Raw genomic sequence first — 18,690 nt, forward strand, 5'->3', positions numbered from 1 at the left:
TTATTATTATTTTTGTCTACATGGATCTCACATAACTAAAAAAGGGTCTCACTCATGCCATATACGTGCCACGTCAGCTATTTTAACGGAAAAATTGACAAAGTTGACGACATAGAGTCTTTTGCAACAACTGTGTGAAGTTCATGTGGCAATTTGAGAAGATTTAAGTTTCAGGGGATAAAGTGAGAAAAAGTGTATCTTATAAGGGGCAATGATGTGAATAAGCCATAAAAATTATACAAAAAATATAAAATTTTTATTATCCTTTGAATTCAAAACTATCAAACAACCAAAATATCTTAACACCAAAATAAACACAATCAGATTCTTCATATCTCTGAGTGCACCACTAGATGCCGACACAAGAAATCATCATAATTCCCCATGTATGTGAAGCTCTCCTTCTCTCTCTTTCGACCACCTGTGAATGTATCACATTCTCCTAACCTGCAAAAAACCAACAGAACTATGAGTGAAAGAAAAAAATAAATAAAAAAGAAACAAACACATCCAACCAAAAGAAATAATTAAAAAAGACAAAAAAAATGAAATTACATAAACAAACCCACCCCCACCCAACCACTCACCATACCCCAGTTCACCGTCAGTGCCCCTCCCGTTGCTGGAGGTCGATTCCATCGTCGGGCACCAACAGTGGTTTGGTGACGAAGGCAGGTAGAGGAAGAGAGAGAAATGGACAGAAAAAGGCAGGGAGTGAGTGAGAGAGAGAAAGAGAAGGAGGGAGAGTAGGGAAGACCGGGAGAGAAAGAGAAGACATAAAGAGAGAACGAGAAGGAGAGGGAGAGAGAGGAAGACAAAGGGACAGTCTTGAAACTGTAATCCCATTGAAGATAGAGTTTATTAATTGGGAAGAGTAATGTTCAATCAATTAATCTCATTAAATATTTAAATTGGGCACAAATGAGCACTTTTGTGTCCACCTACTAGCACAAATAATATATTCATGTCATCAGGTGGTCATATCAGTCTCATGCAAATGTGATAGTAGTTTTTTTACATATGAATTTAGGCACGAAATTTGTGTTCATCATGAGAGGACACATATAGGTGCCACAATTCAAGTATGCCCAAAAATTATAAAGCACATATCAACTGCTATTTGTGTTCAATGTAAAAAAGGTATCACAAAACTATATATGTGTCCTTTAATTTGTGCTCAATACCCATTTTTCTAGTAGTGAAGAAAAGAATACATGCATTTGCAATATCAATTATTTCTAGTACTTGAATTTATAATTGAATTATTAGAAAAAATGTTTAATACTTCAACTAATTGAAAACCTCAATGTATAACACTATTTATAATACTACACTATGAGTTATGTACACTATAATAAACTTAAGTTTGTTTTGCATGATCCCTTAAATTAGGGACTTCAACCCATAACAAATTTGCTTGGTATTAGGAATTTCATACGCCTTCACCTCTATCTCAATTATATCTCACTCATTCTCAATTATTAATTCTAAACTACCATAAATACTAAATATACCACCCATTCTCACAACCAACAAACCACAAATCTTTAATCCAAATCGATCAAAATGGGTGGTATATATAGATTTGTAGTTTGTTGATTGTGAGAATGGGTGGTATATATAGTATTTATGGTAGTTTAGAATTAATAATTGAGAATGGGGGAGATATAATTGAGATAGAGGTGAAGGCGTATGAAATTCCTTATACCAAGCAAATTTGTTATGGGTTGAAGTCCCTAACTTAAGGGATCATGCAAAACAAACTTAAGTTTGTTATAGTGTACATAACTCATAGTGTAGTATTATAAATAGTGTTATACATTGAGGTTTTCAATTAGTTGAAGTATTAAACATTTTTTTCTAATAATTCAATTCTAAATTCAAGTACGAGAAATACTTGATATTGCTAATGCATGTATTCTTGTCTTAAACATGCCCATTTTGATTCACCTTATGATCTTTGAATTCTTTTGTGTTGGCTTAGATCTAGATAGTCTGATCGAACTGCATATGTACATAGAAGTGATAATTATATTTATTTATTGATTACCAAATTTCATCATCTAGAAATTTCAGCCTTCACCAAAGCATGCAGGATCGTTGCATGAACATATTTAATCATAAATGTGTGAAGATCGAGGTCGTTGTGGAACAGGTACATTAATTAGAAATCTATGTGGTTAATTTGCAACCCCAAGTCTATAGGAACATGTACGTACGTATGTTGTTTTGTTATTGATCTTATTTATCAATTACTCGGAAGTGCACGAATCAATTATAGTATAGCTTATGCAAGAACGAGGTCGTACCCATAGAGATTTGATTAAAGACACTTATTACTACTACTTAAACTCACGACAAACACTAGTTATAAATATAAATTAAAAAAGTTGGTTTTGAGTTTGCTTTGAAAAGAATGCAAGAAAACAAGAAAATAAAGTGAAGAGCAAATATTTGTTGAACAATTGATAAAAAGCACTAGGGTTTCAACTTCACCATTAGAATCCAATTTCATGTCTCAAGTTAACAAGCATCCAAATTAATTAATTTAGTTTCTAGAGTTCGTTCTTTCTCAAATATGATTATCCATATAATGTTTGGTTTTAATAAAGTATTCAAAAATCGCAATTTAACTATGATGTTTAGTTTAAATTATCAATTCTGAATCCATTAAGTACAAGAAGAACAATAAAGAACCAAGTAGACATTTAAACATGATGTTTGTCTTCAACATCTACCCATTTATTCACTAATCAGTTTAAGAATCATATGATGTTTATGTAGACTTAAACAAGTCAATTAATGCATGTGCACATTCCATTAATATTGGCCATATATTAAAAAAAAGCATAGATATTTAATTATGCACAAGTGAATAAAACTAGAAACTAGAATTAACCAACAAGGATTTTATTAACTTAAAAACATGAAATCTTATTGATAGGCTACATTGAAACCCTAGTTATGGAGTTTACTTACACATCATAATAACAAGAAAGTAAAAACATATAAGTACAACACAAATGGAAATAAGAGAGAGAATATATATAAATACAACACAAATATATGGACATAAGAGAGATAAGAGAGGGAGGGAGCAACTCAATAGAAGAGTATATGAGAGCTCAAATGGTGTGTCGAATGAAGGCCAAAGCCTTCTTGTTTATAGGCAAATATGGAGAGATGGGAGAGAATGCGGTTGAATGGGAGGATTGGATGAGATTTATTTAATTGAGTAGGTTGGTAAGGAGATGAGTGTGGATGGTTTAATAAACAAAGAGATGGCTTTGTTTATGGTGATGTGCGGATGATGGTGGGTTAATTTGTGTAGGGAGAGTGAGTTTGTGGTGAATGGAGTGTGCATGTGCGGCAAGGAGAAAGAAGGTGGTGAGAGTTTGGTGAAGTAGACACGTGGCAGCGCAAGAGTGGAGGAGAGGAAGATTAATCAACAAGAAGTGGCATGCGGCAAGTGTGATTGAATTTGAGTGGGAGCGCCACGTGTCAGCTCCCAAATAGACAAAAGCTTGATTAATCAAGCATTTTGTGGCTGGTTGCTGGTTGCTGGTTGCTGGTTGAACGGAAGAGAGAAGTGGGTTGTGACCCTTCGGCTTCCATTGGACTTCCTCCAATTGGGCTTTTCACTTCTTTGCTTCTCTCTTCTCAATTGTTTTAGCCCATTTTATTTTAAATATCTACACAAAATATTAACAAATCAAAATTAAAACACACTCTAATTTAATAAAAAAGTCCATTGATTTTAATTATTAAATTTTAATAATTTTTTAGTTTAGGTACCAAAATTAAATAGCATTTAGATTAGGTACTAGTTGAAAAGTCAAAAAAAATAATAAAGTAAAAGGTATTAAAATTTACAAATATTACATCACATGCCACTACAATTAAAAAATATATATATTACATCACAAATATTACATTAATTTATACTATATTGTATTATAAAAAAATCAATTCAGTCACAACTTAAATGTGACTGTCTTGGTAAATTGAAAGAGACAACTCACACCACTATACTATGTATTATTTTGAGTAAAAATATTGTTTTGACCTCTATTTATACTATATTGTACTATAATTTCTCTAAAAATAAGTCAATTAAGTCACAATTTAACTGTGACTGTCTCACAACTTAGATGTAGCTGTCGTTCAGTCACAACTAAATTTGAAGTTGTGAGTGTCGTACAGTCACAACTAAATGTGAAGTTGAGACTACAGTAGCAAATTTTCAAGATAATATAAAAGCATCAAGGGTAATTTTGTCAAAACCTTATAAATTTTAACTAACACCCATCATATGTGGGCCAAAGGACAAAAATGTCAAATAGAAAAGACTCAAATCAAAGGGGTCAACATATTTGTGACCTAATCTAAAAAATTACATTTAAATTTAGTAGTTCAATTGAAATATTATATAGTCTTCATGCTATACCAAAATTGGGATTTGGTATTTAATCTTAATTTTCTATTAATAAAAATCTAACCATCAAAACAACTAAAATATCATAAAAAGAGATAAAAAAACTAATATTAACCAAAAATTACTAAATAGTTAAAATAAGAAAATAAATCACTAAAATGCTAAATTTGCTAAAAGATTAGGATTAAAATGTATAATTTAGAAGTAAAATAAATGTTATAAAATGTTTCCAACAATGTACCAATGCGACTAGCTATGTGTTTTGGAATGGATTCGATCCATCCCTCTGAAGCCGCCAACGAGGTATTGCATGGCTGAGGATCTACTAGGGTGTCGATCTCATAAATATATAAGTATTTATGCAATTATGCAAATTTTTTTTTTTTTTGGTCCAAGTGAAGAAATCTATTAAAGAACAAAGCCCACAGGCAATACAAACAACAAAGAGAAAAAACTACAGTAGCATACTACAAGCAACCAAAACAAACATAACAGCTCACCACATTAAAATCAACCAACATAGCAGTAAGTCCCACAACAACTGCAAAGGATAGAACTTAGTCATTTGGCAACCCATCACTCACCAAAATGCACATGATAGAGGATGGGGGTGCAGAGACCCATTCCAAAGGACACGCTCTCCATTTTGCTAGCCTAGAGACTGCATCGGCAGCTCTGTTAGCAGATAATCCGTCTGATGATTAACTCCATATCCGATTTGCTATTCTATCAGATATCCGATCTGAAATTATATCACTCAAGTCTCAAAATTTAACTATGATTTTTCAATAGCTATATAAAGAAATTTCTATTTTTTAAGAAATTCTTGCAATTAAACACTAAATAACCTGCTATTGCATTGAATTACATATCCATAAAATGACCAAAAAGGAAACACCAAATAACCAAAAAAATTGTTGCAATACAGTACTTCAGCTCTATCTATTTGCTTTGACTTGTAAATTTTAGGTAACTAAAAAGTTTTTTTATGGGTAAAATATTTACTATCATATGTATAATATTTGTAATAAATATGTAAATAAATAATATTTTATATTAATTCAGATCGGATTAGCCTAAATCCATATTTAATCCGTTAAGTTAACGGATTATCAGATTCGGTTTACAATCGGATTATTAGATTGAAATGGTAAATTCATATCCTACTAATTACGTTGGATTCGAATCAAAATATGATCCATTGACAAGTCTACACATATATAGCTAGTCGCATAGGTCTGTAATATGGGTCGGGCCAGGCCAGGCCAGCCCAAGGCTTACCTGACCCTATGTTTTTTTTGCCCTAAAGGTTAGATAGGACGGGCCGGCCCTATATTATTTAAGCTAGATTTGGATCCTATCCAAGGCCCTGACCTTCGGGCATATGGACGGGCCATTGGGCCAGGCCCATTTGGCCTTACTAAATTTGCTACCCGTTTGGCCATTTTTCTCTTTTTTATTCAACTAAAAATAAATTTTGGTTAAAATGATATTTGAACTTTGGTTCTACTAGTTTCTATGTCCACTCTTTTACCACTTAAACCAAAGTTATTTTTTGTGGAAAGCAATGAATTAAATTATAATATATAAATAAACTGACCAAAATTCTAAGACTAATAATTAGGTTATAATAAGTTATTATCTTATTAAATAAATTAAAACTTCATCATATTATAATAATAAAGACTTATACTTAACAACATATGGGCTCAATGAATTAATAACACTTTTTGTATTTATTTCTAAGCATTTTAAATTCAATGCTACAACATTGCATAATATTAATTTTTTTAAAATAGTATTTTTAATAAATGATTGGGTCAGATCGAGCCGTCCTAGGGCCACAAATGTGAGTCTCAAGCCGTACATTGACACAACGGGCCGAGCTAGGCTCACCCAAAACATTGGGTCGGGCAGACCCATAGCCTTATAAAAAGGGCCAGGTTCGGGTTGGCCCATTGGGCCTGAGCCATTTTTATAGGCCTAGGCATTGGAACATGTTCCTATGTATAGACCTAGGGTTGCAAAGCACATGAAGAAATTTAGGCATTCATTCTAAAACCAATTGACAATGGGAGGGGGTAGCCTAAACCCTTATAAGTCACTAGCAAGGCCCTCACATCTTCAAGTGGGATTTCTCTCAACAGCAAAGAGATTTATGTTTTTTTTTTTTTTAATGAAAAGCACAAAGATTTCTAGATAATGAAATTTGGTAATCAAGAAATAAATATAATAATCGCTTCTGTACATATGCAATTGAGACTATCAACTTTAAGCCAGCACAATGGAATTCGAAAAGTAATAGAGATAATATTTGTATTCACTACAAGAAATGTAGACAATATACACTTTTCATGTAAGCAATAGAGTGAGGAAAATATTAGTCTCTGTATAGTGATTGACGAATAAAAAATAACCTTCTTTTTTCTTTAAACATACTATTGAGGCATCATTTTTTTTTTTTAATGAGAATTGAGGCATCATTTTTTTTTTTTAATATGAATTGAGGCATCATTTTTCATAAAAGCTATGAAGATGAATGATTGAATGTGGTAGATCACTATGATTCAGAGTAAGGCATGCATATGAGGTCACGAATATTGGGACTGAAGTTGGCTTTTCCATCACTTGGACCCATCTTCAATTCCCAGCATCCTTAAGGCTTGAGAAGAAGCCTTAATTTTGTGATGGATATACTGGGCTACTAAGTTGTATGGATCACTCAATGTGATGGGCTAAGGCCACTAATTTTGTTGGGCTTAAGTTGGGCCACTCCTATGGGGTTGAGCTACCCTATACGAATATGAGAGAGCTTGAAAGGATCTCGAGCATCCCTTGAGTAGCCATTTTGGATACCATTGTAAACAGCCTGTGAAATGATATTTGCATTTTAGTTTTGCAATCTTTAGCTTTAGCTAATTAGTAAGATGATGTAGGAACCCATCATCTACTCTCAATCCCATGTCATTACTTTCTCAAATGTTTTTTGTCATCAAAAGAAATAATGTATGCAAACTTCATTATGGTAATATTTTATTCAGTAATGTTACACTTACCACATTTTTATACCACAATTTCATATCATCTTACATGGCATTCATACATTGGATACTAAAAATTAAAAAATAAAACCTAAAAAAAAAAAAAAATACCCTTTCAGTAAAGTAATAATACATCAGGTGGGATACAAATGTGGGAAAAAAGATGTGAGACAACTAGCATTATTGATTAACAATGGATAAAGTTGATATTTGTTTGAAGTATATAATAAGACAAATATTAAATGTTATTTGACCGTTTGAAAATAAAATGTGAGATAATTAGCATTATTATTATTAATATTCTAAATTGACAAACAACCAACAAAAACATATTATGTTACCAAAATATCTCTACAAATCTCTCTCTTTCAAAATTTAGAACAATTTTCTAACATAAACATAAGATTTAGAACCTAGGATGTGAGCAATATGGGGTGCACCGTACACCCAACAACCCTGGTCCCAAATGTGGAGTAACTATTCACACTCTCTTGGCAACAGTAATAACTAATAAGCCTCTATGCCTGCACTCTGCTGGTGGGCTTGGGCTTTACCGCTTTAGAGGGTCATTGCGCTAAAATTTTTCTTTTTTGGTAAGCTCACTGTTCTTACATTTTGGTCGCTCTCTTGCATATGATGTCACGGTCTTCACGGACCATCATACATGTCCTAAAATAAGGTGTTTGAGACCACTATTTTTAGCATCATTTCCAAGATATAGTGCTCTACTTCTTTGACTATTTAATTTATCTTTTTTTGTTTTTCAGGAGGTTGACTATTTAAGTTATCAATAATATATGTTGTAATCTATCATATGGATTATTGCTTATCTTCATTTTATCAATAACTGGTAAAATTAAAGATAATTATAATCCAAAACTATAGAATAGATTTTACAATAACTCTAATGTATAAATAGGGCTATGACAAAAAAAAAAAAACTTTATTTCTCTCACATATATGCTCAACTTTTCCTACTTACCATATTCAACGATTTGCAAGGAAATTAACCGACTTAACAACGGCTGTTGTTGGAAATGTTTATGTATGAAACGTTTTTGTTTAGTAATCATTTTATTGAAAACACAGAAATAATTAGAAGATGTTATTTGTGCTAATATTTTTTTTCAATTTACATAATTTTTATACATTGAATTCTGTAAAAAGAATTAAAAAAATAAAAATAAACCTTATCAAATAAAATGATACCACTTACATTGGAAAACAAAAATTGAAAAAACAAATAGTTGAAGTATTACACATTTTTGCTGAAGGTTCATTGACTTTAGGTACTAAATTGTAATGTTTTTTCATTTTAACTACCAAAATATTTATGTAATTTCACTTTAGGTACTAAATTTCAGTTTAAGTACCAACTTTAAAAAACATGGTTATATCGAACTGTGACTGTCAAACAGTCATAACTTTTTTATTAATTTATTGTTTTTTTAATATTTGCAAGGCTTAAACTTTAATGTTTAGTCTTTGGGTTATAGGATTTCATCCCCCAAACCTAAATCAAAAATATGAAACCCTTAAAAATTTTGATTTTTTATAAATTTTAAACAATCACAACTGTGACTGTTCGACAATTACAACCGTCACTGTTCAATAGTCACAACTGTATAACAAACTGATTTGTGACCTAATCTAAAATGTCTTATTCTAGATTAGTACGTACCTAAACTAAAAAAAAATTAGTGTCTTGCTGCTTTACTGAAAAACTATTGATATTTGATATTTAATCCTAATTTTCTATTTTTCTAATAATTCAATTATAAATTCAAGTACTAGAAATACTTTCTGGTGAAGCACTTAACTCCAAAAAGCAATAAAAATGCTTCAGTAATTCCAGAAAACACTCTTGCTTAATTCTATCAACTCACTTTGATTTTTTTTTTTTTAAATTGTTTTTGACACTACTATAAGTCTATAACACTTTTTCCCATACATGATCAAAAGCCATTTGATTAAAAGAAAACAATGGAATAAATGGAAAGAGAATAAAATAAAGGAATAAATTAGACATCTGTGTTCTGCCCGTTACAGAAGTAAATGAGAGGTGGCATTCACGAGGGTCCAACAGCTAAACAACATCAAAAAGACCTAATTACCCTTCACTTGGGAGTTGGCCAGTTTTCCTCCTCGCCCTGCTCCTGTTGTTTATCCATAACTAAGTAAACGACACCGAATGCGGGCAGCTTGGCCGTCGTCTAACAACAATCGTTCACAATCAGACAAGTAATAATTAGTGTCGTTTCTTAATTCCTCACTAATATACAAAAGCTTACGTGTGATTCACGGCCTTTGCCTTTTGGAACCAGCACATGTTTGACTTGGCATGGTCTGATTGGCTACGCGACGAATGAGATGCAACCAAAAGGTCGCTGTTGTTGCAAACATTGTAAGAATTAAAGGGCCAACTTGGGAGGGCCTCTCTCTGCCTTTTTTCTTTTTTCTTTTTATTTTAATTAGTTTGCTTAAGAAATTAGAAACGCATTTTGTTTTTGTTTTTGTCACACTTCAGATGAACGTTAAAGTGGCATGGAGATAGTAACTTCACACCATTGCCAAATATTTTAAGTCCCAAAGGGGGCTAGGGGCTAGGGAATTATATATATATTTTCTTCCTTGGATAATAATATATATTTAGATTTTAGAGGTGAGTAAGAATTAATGTGTGTTAGAATATATTATATATCCTAATCATAATTTATAATAGGGGACGGATCCATGATAACATATTTTTTACACAAATTTTTAATGCGATCTACTTTATATAAGATTTCAACGAAAATATATGTGTGATACGGCCTTCAATTAAATCAAAGATATGAACAGAATTGTTAGTTTCCATTTTTGTTCGGTTAGGATTAGGAAAGAATCAAACAGAGATAAAAAGAGAATAAAAGAGAGAAAAGAGCTCCGATGGTGAGTGGGATAGCCGACGGCGGTGAGAGAATAACTATATGTACATACTCGGACCCTAATATTACATGTAATAGGGTGCTGTAAAAAAAATGTGAGGAGAAAACAGTAGTTGAGAGCTTGGTAGTAAATGTCTATATTCTCCCTTAATTCTTTTTTTTTCTATCGATCTTTTATTATAATTTAGACATTTGTGTTGCATGGTTACTTGATTCATATGCATATTCATTATTTTTCCTCGCATTTATTATCACTCCGAATATCCATTATTATTTATCAATTTATGTTTGTGTCTCGAGGGGTGCATCAAACGGTAAGTTTAATTGGCAATGAGAAGGTTGAAATTAATAAAGCCGTCGGTGGTAGAGGGGTGCATGGAAGTATCCTAAGATATACAATATACGATAAGATCGAAGGGCAAAATGGGAAACGTGAAAAGTTGCATGAGGAACTCGGAAATAGAGGGCAAAGCGAGAGGACATTTGGCGTGAGGGTGCATCCATTTATTACCAAACGTCGTCCTTCCCAATCTCAACTCAACCCAACCAAACCCACACCTCAAAACACTCCCACTTTTGGCAAACAAACAAACAAGGAAATTAAGTAGCTAGCTTCTGAATCAAATGATCAACAACACCACCTTCATAAATACACACTGTTTGGGAAAAGCTCCCTCAGAGCTCTAGTACTAGTACTACTAGCTAGACATGGCGAATAGTACAAAAAAATGGTACTCTAGTACTAGGACTGCATGTTGGTCTTCTTGTTCATCATCATCATCATCATATACAACAGTTTTGATGTTTATAGTTCCATTGGTTGTGATTTCTGGGTTGATTTCTTTGTTGGGTCCGAACACCTCCAATTGGGTTTTTGTGAACCCCTGGCTATGGACCTCAACTGGTCCATCTTCTCCTTCCACTTCTTTTTCTTTTTCTTCTTCAAATATGAGTGGTGGTGCAAATTCTTCTTCAAAGTTTCATCCTTCAGACGACGACGTTTTGGGTCTGAGGTCCACGGTGGTTGTGGTGGATATGCACAACATAGAAGAAGCTCACTCTGATGACTCTGTACAAAATCGCTCCTCTTCCCCTCCACTAGCCATAGAGAAAGCTATACCATCTTCACTTCAACAACCCGTGAGACCCTCCATCTTAATAATTTTATGCATAAGTTCTTTTCCTATTCTTCACGCTTTAATTCCTTTAATTTTGGCTTTTTGCTTGCTTGTTTTTGCCATCTCTTTGATATAAGCTTTTGGTTTTTACAGCGAGAATTAATTCAAGAAAAATCTTTTTTTTTTGTTGCTATAACATATTTAATTAGTTTATTTCCTGGGGTTTTTTATTTGGATCTTGGATTTATGCTAATTTTTCTTTTATTTTCATTTTTTTAAATAAAAGGTTTGGCTTATGCTTTCCCAGCAGTTTCTGTATAATTGTTGGCTTAATATTGTTACTTCAAGTTTTTGTTAGGTTCAAGAAAAAATATAGTCCAATGCTAATAATATTTATGTATGTCATGCATTTTACATGTTTTAAGGTCTAGTAGAAGTTGCTTGCTGTCAAAGTTAATTTAATGCCCCTTTTTCCCATAACCAACCTATGGTTTTGGTGAATGATGTACTAATAAATTAATTTAAGAGCATAATCCCTTTACGGCACTCTGCGTGCCTCTGCTCATCTACTCAATTGATATTTGTTTACTTGGAAAGAATTGTACTGAATACTATCCTGGGTGATATGGACCATATGGTATTAATTGTATCAACATGTGACCCAACCTGTGATATGGACTATAATTGGTAAACGTATCAAACTCATCATTAATGGGTCACATCATAGATTGTTGATATTTGTCTTCAAAGGGTTGTCCTTCCTGTAAGTAATTTGATTATTTCTGGATTCTTATAATTATTTAAAAGAAAATTAATTAAAAATGAATTTTGTTTTTTTGGTCAAAATTAAAAAATGAATTTGGTAATAGTAAATCTCTAAATCTAACCATTAATCACTTCAATAGATCAATGGGACAAAGAAAGACGACCCCATGAATGAAACTGATCATATTGCTTCTGACACGAAAGCTAGACCACAGAGAAAGATTAGTACTAATTTAGGGTGGCTGGAGGCCCGTCTTCGAAGAGCTCGAGCCGCCATAAGAGAAGCTAAACTTGAAAATCAAACACATGATGCAGACTACATTCCCAATGGTCCAATGTATTGGAATGCCAATGCCTTTCACAGGTGCCTACCTACTCCTTGAGGATTATTAATTATCATATAGTCAAACATGGAAAGGTTCAATTGCATGGATATTTCAATGTTCATTATTCCAAACATATGTGTCATTGCAAAAGTGATACTTACAGGTGTAAAACAAATTATGTACAATGAAGTGGCCATTTGCTCTTATTCTTGTAATTAAGTCTATGCCTCGGTGTTAACTGTTAAGTACCATCCCTTTGAAATTGCAGGAGCTACTTGGAAATGGAGAAACGGTTCAAGGTCTTTGTATACGCAGAAGGGGAACCCCCATTGTTTCATAATGGCCCTTGCAAGAGCATATACTCCATGGAGGGGAACTTTATACATGAAATTGAGGTGAATAAGCAATTTCGGACCCGAGATCCTGAAAAAGCACAAGTTTTTTTTCTTCCCTTGAGTGTGACAATGTTGGTCCGGTTCGTCTATGTGCGCGACTCACATGATTTCAGTCCCATTAGACAGACAGTAAGAGATTATGTCAATATTGTGTCTAGCAAATATCCATATTGGAATCGAAGCCTTGGAGCTGACCATTTTATGGTTGCTTGCCATGATTGGGTATGGTACTCTTACTGCTTAATTTATATCAATTACTATCACATTGCAACATGAATGCTAAGTATGTAGCACAAATATATGCTAGAACCAAATAATTAAGCATTGCGATTTTAATTATTCGGTCTTCTGTTGCAGGGGCCAGAAACTTCAAATTCGCATCCTTATCTACGAAAAAACTCCATTCGAGTGTTATGCAATGCAAATACCTCAGAAGGGTTCAACCCCACCAAGGATGTGTCCTTTCCGGAAATCAATCTCCAAACTGGTGACACGCACGGCTTCCTTGGCGGGCCTTCTCCAAGGCTACGCTCAATCCTGGCCTTCTTTGCCGGAGGAGTTCATGGACCGATTAGGCCCGTGCTACTCGAGCATTGGGAAAACAAGGATGAGGACTTGAGGGTGCATCAGTACCTTCCAAAGGGTGTTTCTTACTATGACATGATGAAAAAGAGCAAGTACTGCCTCTGCCCAAGTGGGTATGAAGTTGCAAGCCCAAGAGTGGTGGAAGCAATCTACACAGGGTGTGTTCCAGTGCTGATTTCAGACCACTATGTGCCACCATTTAGTGACATTTTGAATTGGAAGTCTTTCTCTGTTGAGGTTTCAGTGAATGACATTCCCAACTTGAAGAAAATACTAATGAGCATTTCCACAAGGCAGTATCTAAGAATGCAGAGGAGAGTGGTACAAGTAAGGAGACATTTTGAGGTCAATTCTCCTCCTAAGCGCTTTGATGTCTTCCACATGATCCTCCATTCTGTTTGGCTAAGAAGACTCAATGTCAGAGTATATGATGATCAATAAGCCCTTTTATTAATTTGGTGTGTAGAGGTGGTTACCTTGGCCTGTTTTAGGTGATGAAATTCTTTTCTTTTTGTGTACCTGTCCAAGTGTAAGAAGTAGACAATAAATTACATTCTGCTGGGTAATTTGGTGTGTAGAGGTGGTGGCCCTAGCCTGTTAGGTGAGGAAATTCTTTTCTGTGTGTACCTGTCCAGGTGTAAGAAGTAGAAAATAAATTACAATCTACAATCTACAGGTTGTTTTTTTTTTTTTTTTTTTTTTATAAAGTGGCCCTAAGAGAAGTTTTCGTACCAATTATTGGATGAAATACCACTATAAATTTCACCATAATGTTTCACCAAAACAAAAAATTACAATAGTACTGAATGTGCAAAGAGTCAAGGAACTCATTCTGTTTAACAATTAATTCCTACCTACTTTCGAGTATTTGATGGCAGCTTGACCCTCTTACCATGACAAAGACAAATGGGGAATTCCAATTCCTTGATTGTAAATTTTAGTAATGGATCTTTTACAGTGACTTTGAATTCTCAACACCACCCCTTTCTTATATCATACTTCTATGACTTTGTGAAATGCCCACTTTCCAGTACTTCATTAAGGAAGATTTGACACAATGTGGTGGAAGCTAGTAATGTTGCATTACAGTATTTGTTATGCTCTTAGCTAGAATTACACCCAATATATAAAATTCCAACTGTGAATCTACTCTAGTTTAGGACCCAACAACTTACTAACTAATTTTTGTTTTTTTTTTGTTTTAAATTATGCAGGTAGTAAGTGGTGTTCCTACTTGGGAATGCATGACATAATATATAGTTCCACCTTGGGTATGGAGTGGGTTTCAGACTTTTAGTCAATAGGCAAGTCTTGCAGCCATGATTTTGTGCCTTCTTGGTCATGAAATAATTTGCTCCACCAAATCATCCGTGAAACTGACTTGCAGCCTAGAAATGGGTTTTTGTATGGAGTAAGCTTCTTGGTGTGATCAAGAAAATGTTAAGTGAGGCATGGCACACTTTCTGTGTTTTCTATTTTGTTAGATTCTTGCATGGCCACGTTTCCCGCGAGATGAGTCAGCATTTTTTATAAACACAATTGGTTGATTGGCTAGCAAGAATCAGTACGTTTTGGTTATTTTAGTAAGTCTGGTATAGCCTAAGGCTTAGTCTCTCTTGTATAAATATTAAAGACGAAAAGCTCCTTAAGTGCAATTCATTTAGATTAATACAATATCACACGATTCTCTCTTTTTCTTCCTCTAGAAAATTTACTCTGTTCCTGTATTTTCCTTGAAATTAAATATCATCAAACCCAACCCAACACAAATTATGGCTTCTTATGCAACAGGCAATGCCTACAACAGGCACCAAAGAAAAAAAAATGGTGATCGAGCTTGACGACGCTGCTTTTTTATTTCTTTGATCGCCTGTTCTAGGCCTTGGCTTAACTGGCCGTATGATTTCACACAATCATCACCTAAAGGACCCAACTGCTGATTCATGCTATAGTTGATTAATTCTGATATAGCTGTTATAATTTGTTTTAACTGGGAGACCATGACATCTATACAAGGTTGATCTATACAAGTGTCAGATATCGATCTGCAAAGAGCATGCCAATTGCCAAGTGCACTCTTTGAGATAGCCAGTATGTGTCACGAGCCTTTCGTTAATTATGAAATATTTGTATGAATTGAAAGAGAAGAATTCATAGTGAAACGCTGTGAGCTTGTTACTGAGATGTTTGAAATCTTTTTTTTCTAAAAAAAAGTTAATTTTATATTTTGATGTATGTGTTAATCTTTTTTTTAAAAATGATTTTATATGGTGAGACAAATGTTTCACTTAAAAAATGTTACACTTTCTAACATTTACCATGCCTTGACCATGACCGACCCATGACTAGAGTCTTATTAATCCATATCCTTAGACCAAATGCAGTCCAATTAACATTGCATGGTCAGCCGAAAGGTTATCCACTATCAGAACCGAACAAAGAGGCATAACAATATATCCCAATATGCCACCTGGCGGGACACGTGGAATGCAAGCCCTTTCCCTTCCACCACCGACGAGTCCCTAAAACTTCACACTACGTACAAGCGTACGTCAAGTTATGGGGAATTGCATTCCGCATTGCCATTCAGCTCCTTGCATGCAATACGACGTGTCAATCTCCTAGCCCATCGCTGTACGTGGCAAGGAATACTATACTCGCACTCCACGTGTCACTTAAAGACAACTACCCCGATTCTATATAGGCCCATCTCCTTCGACGGGCTACTGTACCAACAGATAAAAAGAAAGTGAGCTAAAGCAAAAGATCGAGTACGTTTTAAGTGTGTGAGAAATTGAAATCGAGTCAAAAATTCAATGGCGTCGTCAAGGCAGTTCAAGGAGGAGCGCGCGGAGGCAGCGGTGAGGCTGGCGGCGGCTGATCTGCGAGACGTGAACAGAGAAAGAGATAATGAAGTGGAAGGCGTGGCTAAGGTCGAGACGGATGTGAATCCCACACGTCAGCAGCAGCAAGAAGAGAGGCCTGGAGTTATTGGGTCGGTGCTGAGGGCGGTGGCGGGCACGGCGGAGAAGGCGAAAGATGTTGTAGTTGGCAAAACCCAGGATGCTGCGGAGTCCACGAGGGAAGGGTCCGCGGCCACCACCCAGAAGGCCAAAGAGACCACGGACGCTGCGGCTCAGAAGATGGACGAGTATAAGAACATGACGGCCGAGAAGGCGAGGGAGACCAAGGACTATGCTGCCAACAAGGCAAAGGCGGCTAAGGACACAACATTGGGGAAAGCTGGAGAGTACAAGGACTATGCTGCAGAGACAGCTAAGGAGGCCAAGGATACGACATTGGGGAAAGCTAAGGAGGCCAAGGATACGACTTTGGGGAAAGCTGGTGAGTACAAGGCCTACACAGCGCAGAAGGCTGTGGACACCAAGGATTACACAGCTGAGAAAGCGATAGAAGGAAAGGATACGACTGTGACCAAGTTGGGTGAGCTCAAGGACTCTGCTGCCGGTGCTGCTCGGAGAGCTATGGATTACTTGACCGGTAAGAAAGAAGAAACCAAGGGGAAGGCTGCGGAGACTGCAGAGGCAACCAAGCAGAAGGCAGTGGAGACTAAGGAGGCAACCAAGCAGAAGACTGCGGAGACAGCCGAGAAAACCAAGGTTGACATGTTGTTGGTTTTGTTCTTTTTTTAAATTGGCATTATTCAAACACTTTGCTATATATTGGTCATGTTGTTTTTTTGGTTTTTTCAAATTATAATTGTGTGATTGGTTTTAATACGTGCAGGAGAAGTTGAGCGAGACTGAGGAGGAAGCGAGGAGGAAGATGGAGGAGTTGAAGCTGCAAGGCAAGCAGTACAAGGACGAAGCTGGCGATAAGGCCCAACAGGCCCGTGACCAGGCCCGCGAGGCCCATGAAACTGAGGCTGATAGAGGGAGCGCGGCAAAGGGAAATATATTCAATACACTTGGAACCGTGACCGAGGCCATTAAGAATAAGCTGACTCACCCAACTGACGTGGTGGAGGAGTCACGTGCCGCACGTGCGCACGGGAGTACGGAAAGGACGAATGCTCCCGTAGAGAAGGTAGAGGTAGAGATCGACCTAAAAGACACGCGCCCAGGTGCGATGGCCTCCGCTCTCAGAAACTCGGACCAGATGTTCGGTCAGACTTTCAACGACGTGGGCCGCTTGGATGATGAGGGCAAAGTGCGTGTGGAGCGGCGCGTGACGGATGAGGAGGGCAAAGTGCGCGTGGACCGCCAGGGCAAGATGTGATCGCGTCCACCGTAGGTGCTAGGTAGTGGTGGACTTTAATAATGTTTTTTTTTTTTTTTTTCTGTTCGTTTTTGGTAATGCGTTTTTCGTTGACATAAATTGGCTTGGAGTTTGTCCTCTGTATTTTGTATATGTTAATGTTGTCAATGGAATAGTATTTCTGGGGTTTTAAGAATATTTGGGCTTTGAGAAAATCTCACGGGCTAAGCCCAATTTGAAGTACCCTTACTCTAACAACCCATGGGGACTTCCCTAACTTTAGTCGCCTTATACAGTCAACCACGCAACCCAATCCTAGAATTATGGATATACTTTTTTTTTTTCAAGAATAATGGATATACTTGGGTAACTAGAAAGAGAAACTTTGGACAGTTGCCAAAATATCCAAAAATAAAACATATGTAAGAAAGGGAGGCTTAGCAACTTGGTAGTAGTTGCAAATTAAAATTTGTAGAACACCAAGAAGTAGATAAAATCAGATTGAAAAATATAGATATTTTTATGTAACTATGTGAGTCAAAGATTGGTATTGTATTCAAACAGTTTTTGGTATCTATAAATATCACAAAATCAGTTTTTGTAAAGGATAACAGTGCATGTTTAGGTGATTACAATTTTTGTACTCTATAATTTGTATGCTTGTCTTTTGTTACTTTTCTTTATTCCGAGAACTTTACAGGTTGGTGATTTGTTAAAGTGACAATTGTATAAAAAAAACAAAATGATATGATTATGGGGATAAGTGGATAACCATCCAAGTTGTAAAAATTAACAATTAAATATCTTTGTTTTCCTCAAACTATTTACATGGGTCACGTCAAATACATCAATGTTGGGAAATTTTCCTTAAAAATTTTAA

The 18,690-nt window shown here is 35.4% G+C and overlaps 2 protein-coding genes across 3 annotated transcripts; both read left to right on the forward strand.

Annotated features, from left to right (window-relative positions):
- Positions 1–10,945: 10,945 nt before the first annotated feature.
- LOC147281927 (Exostosin family protein) lies at positions 10,946–14,251 on the forward strand. Its single transcript, XM_086247204.1, has 4 exons — positions 10,946–11,543; positions 12,427–12,650; positions 12,881–13,229; positions 13,365–14,251. The coding sequence occupies exons 1-4, from the start codon at positions 11,112–11,114 to the stop codon at positions 14,031–14,033; spliced, it is 1,674 nt and encodes a 557-aa protein (XP_086103330.1). The 5' UTR covers positions 10,946–11,111; the 3' UTR covers positions 14,034–14,251.
- A 2,157-nt stretch (positions 14,252–16,408) lies between these two features.
- LOC147281928 (uncharacterized) lies at positions 16,409–17,933 on the forward strand. Of its 2 annotated transcripts, none has more exons than XM_086249013.1 (2): positions 16,409–17,212; positions 17,340–17,933. In XM_086249013.1, exons 1-2 carry the CDS (start codon positions 16,409–16,411, stop codon positions 17,829–17,831), a joined length of 1,296 nt encoding a protein of 431 aa, XP_086105139.1. In that variant the 3' UTR covers positions 17,832–17,933. The 2 variants fall into 2 exon arrangements, with proteins under 2 accessions (XP_086105139.1, XP_086105140.1); XM_086249014.1 differs by having other exon boundaries at positions 16,409–17,155.
- The last annotated feature ends 757 nt before the right edge of the window (positions 17,934–18,690 follow it).

Source organism: Dryas octopetala, chromosome 6 (assembly GCF_963921425.1).
Source record: "Dryas octopetala chromosome 6, drDryOcto1.1, whole genome shotgun sequence".
Lineage (NCBI taxonomy): Eukaryota > Viridiplantae > Streptophyta > Magnoliopsida > Rosales > Rosaceae > Dryas > Dryas octopetala.

Excerpts from the sequence above, each read along its gene's own strand:
- LOC147281927 (XM_086247204.1), top strand. The coding sequence starts at position 11,112 with ATGGCGAATAGTACAAAAAAATGGTACTCTAGTACTAGGACTGCATGT. Across the intron at positions 11,544-12,426 it reads CATCTTCACTTCAACAACCC|ATCAATGGGACAAAGAAAGA; the intron begins GTGAGACCCTCC and ends TCACTTCAATAG. Across the intron at positions 13,230-13,364 it reads TGGTTGCTTGCCATGATTGG|GGGCCAGAAACTTCAAATTC; the intron begins GTATGGTACTCT and ends CTTCTGTTGCAG.
- LOC147281928 (XM_086249013.1), top strand. The coding sequence starts at position 16,409 with ATGGCGTCGTCAAGGCAGTTCAAGGAGGAGCGCGCGGAGGCAGCGGTG. Across the intron at positions 17,213-17,339 it reads AGACAGCCGAGAAAACCAAG|GAGAAGTTGAGCGAGACTGA; the intron begins GTTGACATGTTG and ends TAATACGTGCAG.